The following is a 14890-nucleotide window of genomic DNA, read 5'->3' on the forward strand; positions in this document are numbered from 1 at the left end:
TCAAGCAGCGTCTGACCCACAGGGTGACAACTCTGTAAAGTTCACCTGAACTTTTTGAAGTTTCCTCCAGTGAGCGATGCTAAAAACATCCAGGTCCTGGTCTTGTTCCTGCTCGTCTGTGCCACAGACGTTAAACTGGTGCAGTGTATCGACGGGCCTGAGGCTCCAGACTCTAAATCTGCAGTTTTTCAGGGCTGGAATTTTAAATTCGTCTCTTCTTCCAGCTTTATTAATAACATGTGAAATGAGCTCATTAATATGCGCTCTGTGAAGAGCAGAAGGTCCTCATACGTCGCTCTCGTTTGAATCTGACAGCCGTCGGTCTGATCTGTGAATCGAGATGATCTCACAAACCCGGAGAGACGGCCGTTCAAAAGTCTGAAAATGGGTTCAGAAAAAGACAGCAGCTCCCTAAATACTCGACGCCACAATGATTGATAACTTCCGGCACAATGTATCAAGTGAGTGGCTGTGAGAGCGGTCGATGGCAGCCGATCAATGGGACTTAATTAAGACTAGTCTGTGAGTCTAGCTCTGTGAGCAGAGCAGAAGTGGCGGCGGCGGCGGCAGCTCGCACTCCGACCGTCTCCGTGTGAACGTCTAAGCTCCTGATTTATGAGCATCCCGATCCCGACAGATTAACACCAGATTCCAATCAAACCCTGATCCACACGGGAGTAATCCGAGCGGCTCCTGAACCACAGCTCAGAGGTCAACACGCTGCTCCACATGATACCACAAACCCCTCCCCCTCCTCCTCCAGGCGATGGGTTATTGCCCAATCAAAGCCCAGAGGGCCAAGAGGTCAACTGGGACAGACGCTGCTCTGAGTCTGAATAGCTTCCCCTACTTCTGCTGTGACATCACCTGAGAGCCAGTCAGGTCATAAACGGGAGGACACCGCCAAATTAAAAGCACCAACTTTAAAGAGACGAAGGGTTGGGATCAATGAGCTCCGAGAGTTTGGTTAAAGGAGTTTCCAGAACAATCAGATGCTCTTACGAACGTTAAAAACATCCCATTCAGAAAACATCGCGTTATCGGTCGGACCACCTTTCAGTCACCACCAGCTCGTGGTCACAGGCGAGGACAGGAACATCAGTCCACCTGCAGATCAACAGCTGAGCCCTCACTACCAATCCGTCTGCCAATCTCCAACTCTGGTTTTCATCAAGAGAAAAAGACTTTGAGTTAAGTTCAACAACCTGGAGCTGCCAATCCATGTTTTCCAGCTGAGAATCGGTGCAAGTTTTCCGAGTTTAAGCACTTGATTTAGTTCAAAACACTCAGGAAAAACAACGGCTCAACAGGGCAGATGGAAAATGAGAGCTTTTGGGGTGAGCCGTCTCCTTTAAACTTCCTGTGAAGCTAATCCGGGCTTCAGTAGTCTGAGCATCTCAAATCAAGAGAAAATCTTCCAGTTTTTCCCGCTTCAGTAAAGAATTCCTTCTTTGTTTTCCTCGGCTGTAATTTCATGCCAGATCGTTGGAAGAAGTCGACTTGATCTGACCAACAGAGACATCTGAAGCCTCGGAGTTGAATCAAGTAAAGGAGGACGACTGTGACGTGTTGCTCACTTACACAGAAATCACATTAAGAGGGGTCGTTCAAGGGCCGGCACGAAGAGAAGAGCAATTACGGAAACGAGCTGCGAGACATGAAAAATGGAGCCGTTTGTTGAACAGCAAAGTTTTTACGCTCATCGTTTCCTCAAAGACGCTCAGACACAGCCGCACAACAGGAAACAGCCGAGCAAGATCAAACCTCCAAACCAGGCCGGCGGACACGATCAGGAGAGGCTGAGCCACCACAGGTTTAAAGACACCCCATCTCATACACATGGAGCATTAAAGAGCAACTGGGGTTTAAATCGGGACATCTTCCTGAATTAACTTGTTTGTCATAATAAGTTTAATCCAAATTTACTAAAACATGATTTGAAACGTGGAAAAACAGATTTATTGTTTTTCTGAAGACGTGTGAAGCTGCTCACAGCAAGTTCTTTAAATGAAAGGTTGTTAAAGTAGTTTATACGATCACTTTGTACATCCTCGGGTCTGCTGGTGCCCCTCTGACGACTGGCTGAGTTTAAAAAGACACCTGATCTGTCTCCTCCAATCAGTGATCTCCAGAGTGTAATCCCCACTGAGACATTAAACTGCGTAGTTACTCTGCCTTATTCTCACAACACTACAGTTTGTAATAAATGCAGAGATCATGCACAAACTCGCTCCCAGAGACCTGACTGGCATCTCTCTGGACTGCCTGCTGTGAGGCCACCACGCTGCCATGATCATTGTAATTCAAATACTCCGTCTACTCTCTGACATGACGTCATAATTATCATAATTTTACTCCCTGAAGGTTCTGTTTTATTGTTGCAGTCGTGATATCACCTCTGTAACCGTGCAGCTCGTGGGAAACTTTCTTGGCTTCTACAGATTGATCAAAGTCAAACATGCAGAGGTGGTGAACAGAAAGCAACATGATGAAATCTGTTAACTGTAAGTGCGTCTTTACTTTGGATCCTTTTCAGGTTCATTTGTCTCCATATTTGTGCATTTATGGGTTTTTTCTTCAGTACTGAGACAGTAAATCTGTTAAAACGTGTGAATATTTCATGAGTTCTGCAGAGTCTCTGTGTGCACGCCGTGCCCTGACGTCTCTCGGCTGACAGCAGAGCTCACGAGGGAGCGAGCTTTCGGTTCGCTGGCGTTTCCCTGCACAGCACATGATGACCACACACGCACGTGCCCTCCAGCCTGCCGCTGACGCTCCCCGCCAGCCAATCGCGCCTCAGCGACGCTTCAAACCCAGCCTCCGATTGGACGGTACGGAGAGCGGGGCGCGACGGGCAGCTCGGGCGGCCAATGGCATGGCGTCAGGTCACAACGGTAAACACAGCCGCTCGGTGACAGCCAGCGAACACGGGTTATTTCCCCCTCAGCAGTCGCCTGACAGGAGCAGAGCAGGAGGACACAGCAGGAGCAGGTTTATATGTTCATCGTTTTCAGGGTTGTGATTCGCAGCTCGTCTGAGTGTGCGTTTGACAACGTGCCCTGCAGCTTTTCTGTCTCACCCACACACTTCTGATTACGCTCACAGTCCAGCCATCGCTGCTCCTGCACAGCTTTATGTAAGAAAACATCAGCAGCTACTGATTGGTTTGAGTTGTAGAAGTAAATTTAGACCCGTGTGACTGCAGCGGCGATGATCACCATCAAAGATTTATTCCATTTTATCACAGGAGCAAATGTTAACGACTTCTCTGTGAGACCGCCGGCTCATTTTAAAGATCAGAATAATCTGGGCTGCACTCTTCAGCAGGCCGGTGTAAACACTTTCATTTAATACCAGCTCGTCACCGAGGAACCTGACGGCACATCATCAAGCTTTGGAGCTCCATCTCAATGAAGATGAGCTCGATTTACTCTGATTACTCCACACGTGTACATGCACTGAAGTGTAAACAGCATAAATACACACATACAGCAACTTTATCCTGTGTTTGAAATCACGCTGACGTTTAAATGCAACAAAGTGTTTGATTTAAATAGGAAATCATTTCGTTTTCATCCATTTAAAACACAACCCTGAAGAATCCTCACAAATGCAGCTGTGGAGGTGGATTATGGGAAATCTAAGAGTGTGTTTCCGGAGCTGGAGATGAAAGACGGCATCGTGTACGGTGAGCATTATAAAACTGATGCTACCTACGAGACGCCCGCAGCATCCTAGCAGACGGACGAGTGCGCCAGAAAGACCGATGAACAAACGGAGAGCTGACGTTTTTCTTCCAGAGGAAAGATTTTCGCTGCTGTAGCTCAGTGACACTGAAATGTAGTCAGAACCACGAACAGCGCCGCTCATGGTTTTAAATTTTTTACCCAGAAATCATTGCTGGCCAGCGCCTCCTGATTTATAACGCCCAGAACGACCATGGAGGTGTGACATAAAAAGGTTAAATTCTCCTCATCCAGCACGGCGACCATCGTCATCAAAAACGTCGTCTAGTTTCTGTTCGTTTCTTATTTCTGGAAATAAACGGACAAATCCTGTGATCCCATGATGAAACGCTGAAGTCTCAGCACTTATCGCTCTGACTGGATCAGGATGACCTGATCAGGGCCAATCTGGCCTCTGCTGATGCAAACGTGAGGACAGCGATTCCCAACGAGTTTGAAAATCTGCACTGAACCTGGGATCAGTTTCAGTTTTGTTGGGATGAAAATGTTTACCTTCCGTTGAAGCCGCTGCTCAAAGACGGGACATCTTCAACTGTATTAAACTCAGCCGAGGATCGTTTGGGGGTCGGCTCGACGACCCAACCTGAGGTTTTGTTTTTAGAATCATAAATTCGGCGCTTTTCAAGATTCACAAAGATTTAGACAGTCAACAAAAACAAAACAACAAAACAGCAAAAGAAATCGTAGTTAACTGGTAAACGACAGTCATGTGACCCGCCTGTCAGGCTTTCGCGTTCAGACGTTGAGCAGCTCGGCGTCTGCAGGAGGATTCGTCGCCGAGCGTTCAGAAACATTTCTCCGAACTCGTTTTTGTAACTTGTGACGTTCTGGCATCATTTAACGATGATCGGGAGACTTTTCCTCAAACTTTATTTTGGGTTTCTACTTTTTAACCTACCACAAACCAACCCAGCCCCCTCGCCGTGACCCCACTTCACCGACGACCCCGCCCCCTCCTACACCCACCTTGCAGCCGAACATGAGGGAGATGGTGCTGTTGGTGCAGGCCACCTTGCAGTGGCACAGCATGGGCGAGAAGCACTCCACCTTCTTGCTGGGGGACATCTTGTCGACGCCGGGGCAGTTTGCCGACAGCCGCCTCCTCCGGGAGCGCTGCCGGCTCCTCCCGCGCCGTCCGCCTCCGGCTGCGGCTCCCCCAGCAGCACCTCCTCCTCCTCCGCCTCCACCTCCTGCCTCTCCACCTCCTCCACTGCTGCTGCTGCTGCTGCTCCCTGCTCTCACCATCCGCCCTCATTCCTCGCATCGCTCCATCACGGCGGGGAGGAAACGACTCCCAGAGCTCTTCCTTCATTCAGGGAGAACCTCCCCCTCCTCCTCCCTGCTGACCCCTCCTCCTTCTTCTTCTTCTGCTGGTTGAATGTTTTCCTCTCCCTCTTGACCTCCTCTCAGGCGCACGCCCGGACTCCTCTCTCCCTCGTCCTCACGCTTGTTTTCCTCCTCTATCTTTCTCTCTCTCTCTCCCGCGATGATGACGAGAGAGAGCGAAGGCTGCTGTGTGTTCGTAAAGCGTCCCTCTGTGGGGGTGTGATTGGTCTCTGGGGAGCGGGGGGAGGCGAGAGAGGTTGGTCACATGACTCATCGGAAACGAGGAGGGTTGAACGAGAGAGAGAGAGAGAGAGAGAGCGAGAGAGAGCGAGAGAGCGAGAGAGCGAGAGAGAGAGAGAGCGAGAGAGAGTGGGGGTGTATCCTCAGGGAAGGTAGAGTGATGTAGGACAGAGTCAGTGATGTGGAGGAGAGGAGGAAGAGCGAGCCCACACACAGCAGCGAGCGCTCCCTCCATCAGAGAGGTGCGTTTTAATCTGACAGCGAAGAAGAAGATACGACAGGCGATTGGTCGGCTGGGCTGACGGCGGCGTTACATAAAAGATGGACGAAGCTTCCGGGTTTGAAAAGTGAACCGGCGCACAGATGCCTCAAACCTGCCGCCTTTCTAACAGCCACCAGGGGGCACAACTTCCTGCTGAGAGCATTAGCCCGTGCTTCTGATGAAGAAAACGATCCTGGATCCACATCTGTCCAAAAGTCTCTTCCAGGACGGACTAAGCCCCACGTTTCATGGAAATCTGACGGGAACGAGCAAACGGAAGACGAACCATCCGATCAGCCCGGATCATTTTTATTTCTCTCTCTCTCCTGTCGTTTAGCGCGACAGTGTTAAATTCATTTCATGACAACGACTTTTAACTTTCGTCACTTTTACTGCTCGGCTGGTTTTTGTTTCTTTGCACCAGTTCTGGACAGTAAAGTTGATATAACTGCTCTAAAGTTTCACTGATCACCGTTTATTCGTATTTTTAATATTCATTAATCATCTGACTGAATCACACTTCATCTCACTACAGACGAGCTACAACAAAAACAGCAACCGACATAAACCAGGTCCTTCAACCTCGTTAATAACTTAAAACTAATGGCAGAAATGTAGAAACTAGTCTCAGACACTGAGTCTCTTTGTAAACACATCGACCCTCATCACCACTAAATCAGGAAAAATAAAAATAGCAGCTTTTTAACCTGATTTGTGAACATTAGCTGGTTTCTGCAGTAAAGCTGCTGCTGATGTTGGCTGACACAGTACATGTTTAATAATGTTTAACAATTTAAACACTGTGACTAACATTACCTAACGCTTTAACTGATATTACAGTAGGAGGTTTGGCAGCATCAGTGCAGACTGCCGTTTGTGTCCTTTGATTCTCGTTTAGTCTCTGGTTACAGTTCAGGAGGATCTGAGCACGCGGCGGGATCACGAGCTTTTGTGCGTCTCCCATCAGCTCTGAAACCACAACGCACAAGTTACAGTGGTTTGCAAAAGTATTCGGCCCCCTTGAAGTTTCCCACATTTTGTCACATTACAGCCACAAACATGAATCAATGTTATTGGAATTCCAGGTGAAAGACCAACACAAAGTGGTGCACACGTGAGAAGTGGAACAAAAATCCAAACATTTTTTACAAATCAATAACTGCAAAGTGGGGTGTGCGTAATTATTCAGCCCCTTTGGTCTGAGTGCAGTCAGTTGCACATAGACGTTGCCTGATGAGTGCTAATGACTAAATAGAGTCACCTGTGTGTAATCTAATGTCAGTACAGATACAGCTGCTCTGTGACGGCCTCAGAGGTTGTCTAAGAGAATATTGGGAGCAACAACACCATGAAGTCCAAAGAACACAGCAGACAGGTCAGGGATAAAGTTACTGAGAAATGTAAAGCAGGCTTAGGCTACAAAAAGATTTCCCAAGCCTTGAACATCCCACGGAGCACTGTTCAAGCCATCATTCAGAAATGGAAGGAGTATGGCACAACTGTAAACCTACCAAGACAAGGCCGTCCACCTAAACTCACAGGCCGAACAAGGAGAGCGCTGATCAGAAATGCAGCCAAGAGGCCCATGGTGACTCTGGACGAGCTGCAGAGATCTACAGCTCAGGTGGGGGATCTGTCCACAGGACAACTATTAGTCGTGCACTGCACAAAGTTGGCCTTTATGGAAGAGTGGCAAGAAGAAAGCCATTGTTAACAGGAAACCATAAGAAGTCCCGTTTGCAGTTTGCCACAAGCCATGTGGGGACACAGCAAACATGTGGAAGAAGCTGCTCTGGTCAGATGAGACCAAAATGCAAAACGCTATGTGTGGAAAACTAACACTGCACATCACTCTGAACCATCCCCACTGTCAGATATGGTGGTGGCAGCATCATGCTCTGGGGGGGGCTTCTCTTCAGCAGGGACAGGGAAGCTGGTCAGAGTTGATGGGAAGATGGATGGAGCCAAATACAGGAAGAAAACCTCTTGGAGTCTGCAAATGACTTGAGACTGGGGCGGAGGTTCAGCTTCCAGCAGGACAATGACCCTGAACATAAAGCCAACAATGGGATGGTTTAAAACAAAACATATCCATGTGTTAGAACGGCCCAGTCAAAGTCCAGATCTAAATCCAATCAAGAATCTGTGGCAAGATCTGAAAACTGCTGTTCACAAACGCTGCCCATCTAATCTGACTGAGCTGGAGCTGTTTTGCAAAGAAGAATGGGCAAAGATTTCAGTCTGTAGATGTGCAAAGCTGGTAGAGACAGACCCTAAAAGACTGGCAGCTGGAACTGCAGCAAAAGCTGGTTCTACAAAGTATCGACTCAGGGGGCTGAATAATTACACACACCCCACTTTGCAGTTATTTATTTGTAAAAAATGTTTGGAATCATGTATGATTTTCGTTCCACTTCTCAAAAGCCTTAATTCTAATCAATTAAGCCTCCTATTAACCCTTTATTCCTCCTGTAACAGCAGCGACGTGTTTGTGACTGCAGCACGTCTGAGGGGCTTTCTGTTTAAGTCACTTCCTTTCTTGGTCTCTTCTAAAATATGTTGATACCGAAGAGAATCTTGAATACATCAACATAAACAACCCCCCCAATCTCATCCTGTGTGTGTGTGTGTGTGTGTGTGTGTGTGTGTGTGTGTGTGTGTGTGTGTGTGTGTGTGTGTGTGTGTGTGTGTTGCAGAGTAACGCTCCAATTAAGAACCAGCACAGAAAGACAAACAGACAGCAGTCGGTCGGATTCACTCTGTACCTTCTGCTCCACCCGAAATCTGCCGCTTTATCTCCGTCTCTCACACTCTCACACACACACACACACACACACACACACACACACACACACTCTCAGACACACACACGTCCACCCACTGTCTGCCGCTCGCCTCCTCGGTGTGTGTTAGTCATTCAGGGTGAAGAGAGAAAATGTGAGAAGTGAGAAGAAAGGAGCTCTGTACCATTAAACCAGATTCTGAGGAAGCTGCTTCACATCAGAGGAATGAGCCGATCGGGCTTATTGACGACTAATCTGTTGATTATTTCTAAAATCAATCACTCAGCCCACATCAGGAAACTACAAAAGACATCAGCTTTAAATGTTTACATTTGTAATTTTACAGGCTGGAGTCGGCAAATAGTTTGAGTTTTTCATTATTTTACTTCATCAATACTGAAAATATTCATTTAGTTTAACATTATTTTCCATTTAGTGTCCAATCAATAAATCCACCAACAGTTTGAGCTCCAATATTTCTGGTAAACGACTCAAAACATCCAAATAAAACTTGTTTATCCCACAGCTGCGGGCCTAAAGAACAGCAGACACAGCTCCCAAGTCCCAGTACCTGCAACCTGAAAACCAGCAGCGCATCATCCAAACCCAATCCCCCAACAGCAGCTAAGGATCATGGGTAGTGAGCGGTTACCACAAACAGAAGTGTGCAGAGGAGAAGTCCGTTTACTCATCGATGACCTCTGTATTATTTTCAGCTGTTCAGAGAGAGCTTGTGCTGCTGCTGGAGGCAGGAGCTCCTCGGCTTCGCCTTTCTGCTGACGAGTCGATCCCACCCCGGCTTCTTAAGTCCAACTCGACTGAAACATCGCTCCCCACTAAAAAGTTCAATAATCACAAGATGTTTTTAAAGGTAATAACAACCATCAAGTTCAGGCTTCAGACTGGGTGAACTGTGCTTTACTACCATCACACTGGACCCAGGTTTAGCAGCGACTGAGGATCATGGGTAGTGTAGTTTTAGGACTCAGGTCACCAAACTTACTGCCCTTCAAAAAGAAAAAAAGAAAAAAGACACACACCAATCACGGCGCTTGATTCAGACGCCTTAAACCGAGCACAGACAGACTGGAGCAAGACGCTCAGGCTCTCATTACACTTTAGACACTTCAACCAATCAGCTTCCATCTGGGCGTGCGTCTGTCTGAGTGCCTTGTTATGGAAGTCTGAGTCAGGCTCGCACACGTGCAGACAAACAAGAAGCCTGCACATGCTCAGAGACGGGAGAGCAGACTGAGCGTGTGCAGTGACAGCGACCTTGCTGCTTTTTACACGCCACTCGGCGACCGGCCGCCACACCGAGGAGCTTGCAGAGAGACGCAGGGTCGTTTCAGGAGCACGTGAGCGGGATCAGGTAGTCTCAGTCCTCTCAGGGAGTTCAGACAGAAAACAGGAGTATAACAGGCTCCATCGCTGCTGTTCATGCTGGTTTTAGGCCAATTTCCTGGAATACAGGTGTTAAAATAATGTTGCTTTAATTTATTTTTTTAAACAAACAAACAAACAAAAAAACAGAAGAGTGGGAGGCATTTTAGACGCCTGCAAAGCAAACGAGCCCTCTGAAACGCCAGCTGGAAATCAGTCAGGAAACAAAAGACCCGATCAAACCTGCAGCAACACCTGAGTCAGGTGAATGCCTGCTGCAGGACAGCTCCCCCTAGTGGTGGCAGATATCAACATTTCCAGCTGATCTATGTTCTACTTAAGTTGCACATTTGTCTCCTTTTGGGCTGGAATAAAAATGTATTTTCTTCAGGAATTTATCTTGAAGTATTTTAGTAAAAATAAATAAAGAAACAGGTAACATAACACCTGCAAACACAGATATTCTTCCCAGTTTCTCACAGAAGTTTCATGCAAACCTCAGGTCAGTCGTGCAACCCAGCGACCTACAGCCCGATCCAGCAGCTCACCTCCGCACACCTGTGATCTCAGCTGCTGCTTCACGCCTTCAGCTCTCATTACGGCAGACGCCGTACACTCGACACGATAAAAATACGGAAACAGAAACAACAGCGAGCTGTGGGGTTCACGGCTTTCTTCTCATCGCTGGCCGCAGCAGATGTTTCACCTTTCAAAGCTCTTTGAAAGCTGATTTGTTGGAACTTCAATAAGGAAACATTTCACTCAAAGTCACATGTGTATAAATCCTCATTTTGACCAATCAAAAGCCCTAAACTCAGAGATGGTCTTCACATGTCTGCACATTCATCAGTTCATTAAAACTGGTGATGTTGATTAGAGAAGCTAAACTCTGAAACAAAACTACAGAAAAGTCTGATCCAGGTGTTTGCAGCTGTTCACACACAGCTGGTTTGACTAAGACTTTGGGTTTACATAAGGCACACATAGTTTGTCATGCCACATGAAAAACAAAATCTGTAAATTAAACTTTTTATCAGTTCCAGTCAGAACAAACTGCTGCCTGTATCTGACCTGCACAGTCAGGTGAACAGCTGTAGAGGTGGCGCCCCCTGCTGGACCTCAATTAGAGCTGAATGAAACCATCCAAACAGAGAGATGTGCTCCTCTGTCAGAGTGAGGACGCTCCGAGCTAACCAAACAACCTGCTGAAGATCCCAAACATCCAAAATCCACCAAAGAAAGACGAAACCAGCCGACCTCACGGTCCAGAGGAGACCAGCTGACAGCAGCCGAGGGCTTCGTTTTTGTCAAACACACTGAGAAACGGAGAGCTGAACACCTGAACACTCCTAAAACACGACTCCAGCAGATCTCAGATCAGAACAAATGACAAACCTCACCGATCAGCTGATCTTCTGCCAGCAGACGACCCCGAGAATAAACAGGAGAAGATCGTTGCTGCGCTGTGTGCTCACTGTTTTTGTTCGTAGTCCTCAACCACAAACATTAAACCCCCCAAATATATTAATAAGAGCTGCTGGCAGCGGCTGGTGCTAAGCAACCAGGACTGAAATCTTACAAATCTCTGCCAACTTTAAACACCGGCTGGAACAGACCGATCAATGTGCAGGAAACGAGCACCGCCACAGACCAGCAGCAGGGGGCAGCACAGCCTCAGCCACACCAAAGTTTCCTTTCCTGCGCTGCAGCTGAACAGACACTGATGCACCAAACTGAATGGAAAGCTTTCGCACAGCGTGATCCAGCCTTCATTTCCCAGAAGTATCAGAGATAACACACTGTTAATAATTTAATATGCACTGAAAGCACACAAACTAATTATAGATGAAAAACACGTACTCCCCACGTATCAGCTGACCAATAATCATCCAATGACAGCTGATGGCGTTGGGGCCGACGTGCTCCTTCATAAATAAAAGTCCACACGTTTGATAACTTCCTGTGAAGCTTCCTGTGTTCTCCTTATTCCTCCAAGACAAACTCCAACAAAGTGCCGTGTTTCATCCGCTCATAAACTATGATCACCATCCAGGTTTTCTGTCTCACCTGTACCTCAGAGGCCACGCCCCCTCGTTCAGTGTTTCTAAGACGTCTGCCTGTGAGTGTTTTTGTCCCAAATGACAGTTTGGCAGTGACTTCTTGTGCCTGTGCCGACCCAGATGGCGAGGAGTCGCCCTGAGGCGAGGGAGGAGGAGGGGGGGACGTCGGAGCCATTCGAGGTCGCATCTTAGCGTCCCTGTCGTATCTGCAGCGGCTCAGCGCCACTCCCTACCCACAATCCTCTGTGCTCCCACGCTGCAGCAGAGAGAGGCAGGTTTTAAAATGAAGACTCCTCAGCTCTCTCCAGAGAACAGATGTGCAAACCAACCTGAAGTTACTGGCCGTCGGGTCACACGTGCACACAAAACGCCTCTGCATTAGTGCACCAATAAATATTGATCATGAAACGCCGCCAACCCAAACTATTTTTAGTTTAGATTGCAGTAAAGCCGCAAGAAGTACTGCTTTAAAAACACGTCCTTAATTATCAAACGATCGATTGGGTCCATTTGTGGTCAACAAGCAGCGAAGCAACAATAAACACATCAAACACGCTCACTCGTGTTTGTGACGTCAAATCTAAACATATGTATTATTCACTGTAATCCAGCTGATCAGTAAAGATTTAACAGTTTAACAGTTATGCCCGTAACATGTTAAAAAGCAAACAGCGACACTTATAATGAAGTTCACATCTAACATCTGGAAACACTTCCTGGTCCAAGGACGTCAGTGAGACGGATTTTCCCATGTCTGTCAAAACCCGAGCACACAGGAGGAAGAAGATAAACTGAAGAAGAAGAAGATAAACTGGAATCATTTACAGATAAGAACAAATCAGAGACGTTTCCTGCGAGCGGTCCGTGATGACCAACCCGCTAAACTCTAGAAGTCTGCTGTGGTGAGTCAAAGACTTTGTAGTCAAACAAGTCTGAATCATCTAAGCAAACCTGAGGAGACAAAAGTAAATCAGCATAAACAATCGCAGACAGAAGAGTTTTCTAAAGCGGATTTATTCCTGAAAAAAGAAGCCAATGTTTAGCTTCCAGTGAGATCATCGACAATTCCATTAAAGACACCCACGTCATCTTTTTATGAAGCCAAATACTTTCAATCGGTTTACAGTCAAGATGTTGCGTAAATAACAGACGTCAGAGGCCCGTGTGAAGACAAAACCAGCAGCTGCTCCAGATTATCACATAATTATAATAAAGATTATTCTGGATCTGCAACGTTTAGTTTTTACCTAAAAGCATGACTATAAAGACTCTTTAAAGCCTGTAAAGAAACTTTAAAGTTTTAAATGTTTATGCTTTTAATTCTTCTCCTGTAACTGTGCAGGTCAACAACTGAAGACGTCACAGTGAAATTAAGGAGGCCGGGAACACAGCGGGCAGATTAGCTGCAGTTCTACTTCAATCACCTGATTTCTCACCGTTATTTAAAGAAACTGACAAAACCATAATTGTAATAATTGCCCAACAGCTTTGAAAGCTTTAGCAGCCCAGGAGTCCGTGATTATCGTCTCCAGTCGTCCACCGTTTCCACGCAGTGACCTCATTGTTTCACTTTCTGTCTGACCAGCAGGTCAAACCCAAAAGAATATAAAGCAGACGCCAATCCATTCTCGTCGAATAATAACTGAAGTTTAACTCAACGACCATAATTAGCAGACTGAACGGACCACAGGAAGTCCTCCAGGTGTCACACAGCTGCAGGAGAGACTCAGGTAGGGAGAAGTCTGACCTGAGATCAGCTCGGGCTGCAGACACGCAGCGAGGCCGAGGCTCGCAGCACGTTTCAGGAGAAAGTGGCAGCTGGAAAATCTTTCAGCGCAGTGCAGGCAAAGGAAGCCGGAGCTCTGTGATCTGCTCTCTATGGGAAAGCCCTGGAGTGAGTCAATAAGGCCGCCACTTCCTGTTTCGACAGCGGCCGCGACAAACACTGAGAGAGTCAGAGGCGGCGTGAAAACAAAGACAAACTACCAGACTGCACTGAGAGGCGATTCCCCTCGGAGTCTGCAGCTCGGGTCCTCCTGCCGTCCAACATCACGATCTCTGATCCCCGCGGGACTCTTATCACCGCACAGGAAGGAATCTCTGCTTCCTGCCATTTGAAGCAAATGTTTTCACTAATTTGTCATGCACTTCCAATTTAATTTATCTACCAACATTAACTGAGTTCTGCTCATCAGTGCCTGCATTTATCAGTCTGCTGCAACCTAAAAATACACTTTAATGAAAGGAAACCCAAGAACTGACAACAAATGTTAATACAACCAGAGTGTGCGACTGTGCGGTGTATGGGGCACCGACATTTAACAAAAACCCCACAGCTGTCTCTCAAAACAGCGTGCATGTCATGTTTTTAACAGCATTGTCAGGTCCTCACAGTATATAAAGCAACCTCAGGCGACTGCTGGTGTGATTTGGTGCTGCATACATAACACTGACTTCAGTTTAATTTAAAAAACAAACAACATAAACCTAGCTTCCTAAACAAGTTTCTGTTACGGAACATTTTTTTTCACATAAAATGAATCAAACAAGAAACCTGAAGACGTCACATAGTTGTGCTTCTACTTTAGTTCTAGTGTTTTTATTGTTTGAGTGACGGCGGAGCCCGTTTTCATGCAGCCGTGCGGTGTATGGGGCACAGGAACAAAATATATTCTTCTACAGATCCAACATTAACAAAAATCTATTCATACGAAGCTTATTTATTATAACGTGTCTGAGTGCATTAGCTCCAAATATATTAAAAGCAGACTGAAGTAGAGCTTTTTTACTTTACTTACAGTGTAGTATATTTAGTTCTTATGATTGATTCTCCTTCATTTGAAAAAATACATTTGCAGAGAGCATTAAGAGATTTTGCAGTGTCTACCAACCACAGCTGGTAAAAATTAAGTTTGGCCGAAGAGTTTTTGATTAATCTGTTAGTTCTTTTGGTCTAAAAGTTAGCCCACCCTTAAAATGTCCTTCTTTGCCCAAATAACAGAAATCAAGCACAAATCAAAGACCTCACACTGGAAAGACTGGACCAAGTGATTAATTTTCCATTTTGGAGCCATAAATAAGTCAAACGAT

General features: G+C 46.5%; 1 protein-coding gene across 23 annotated transcripts in view; it reads right to left on the bottom strand.

Annotated features, from left to right (window-relative positions):
• dlg1b (discs large MAGUK scaffold protein 1b) overlaps positions 1–14890 on the bottom strand; it is a 101099-nt gene that overhangs the window by 46649 nt on the left and 39560 nt on the right. The window contains exon 1 of one of the 23 annotated variants that reach the window (XM_080292356.1): positions 4713–6590. The exons of the other annotated variants lie outside the window; for them this stretch is intronic. Within the exon in view, the coding sequence (XP_080148482.1) occupies positions 4713–4991 (279 nt within the window). The 5' untranslated portion in view covers positions 4992–6590. Of the gene's footprint in view, positions 1–4712; positions 6591–14890 lie in introns of those variants that run through there. 23 annotated transcript variants of the gene reach the window in all.

The sequence above is a fragment of the Astatotilapia calliptera genome, chromosome 18 (genome assembly GCF_964374335.1).
Source record: "Astatotilapia calliptera chromosome 18, fAstCal68.1, whole genome shotgun sequence".
NCBI classification, from domain to species: domain Eukaryota; kingdom Metazoa; phylum Chordata; class Actinopteri; order Cichliformes; family Cichlidae; genus Astatotilapia; species Astatotilapia calliptera.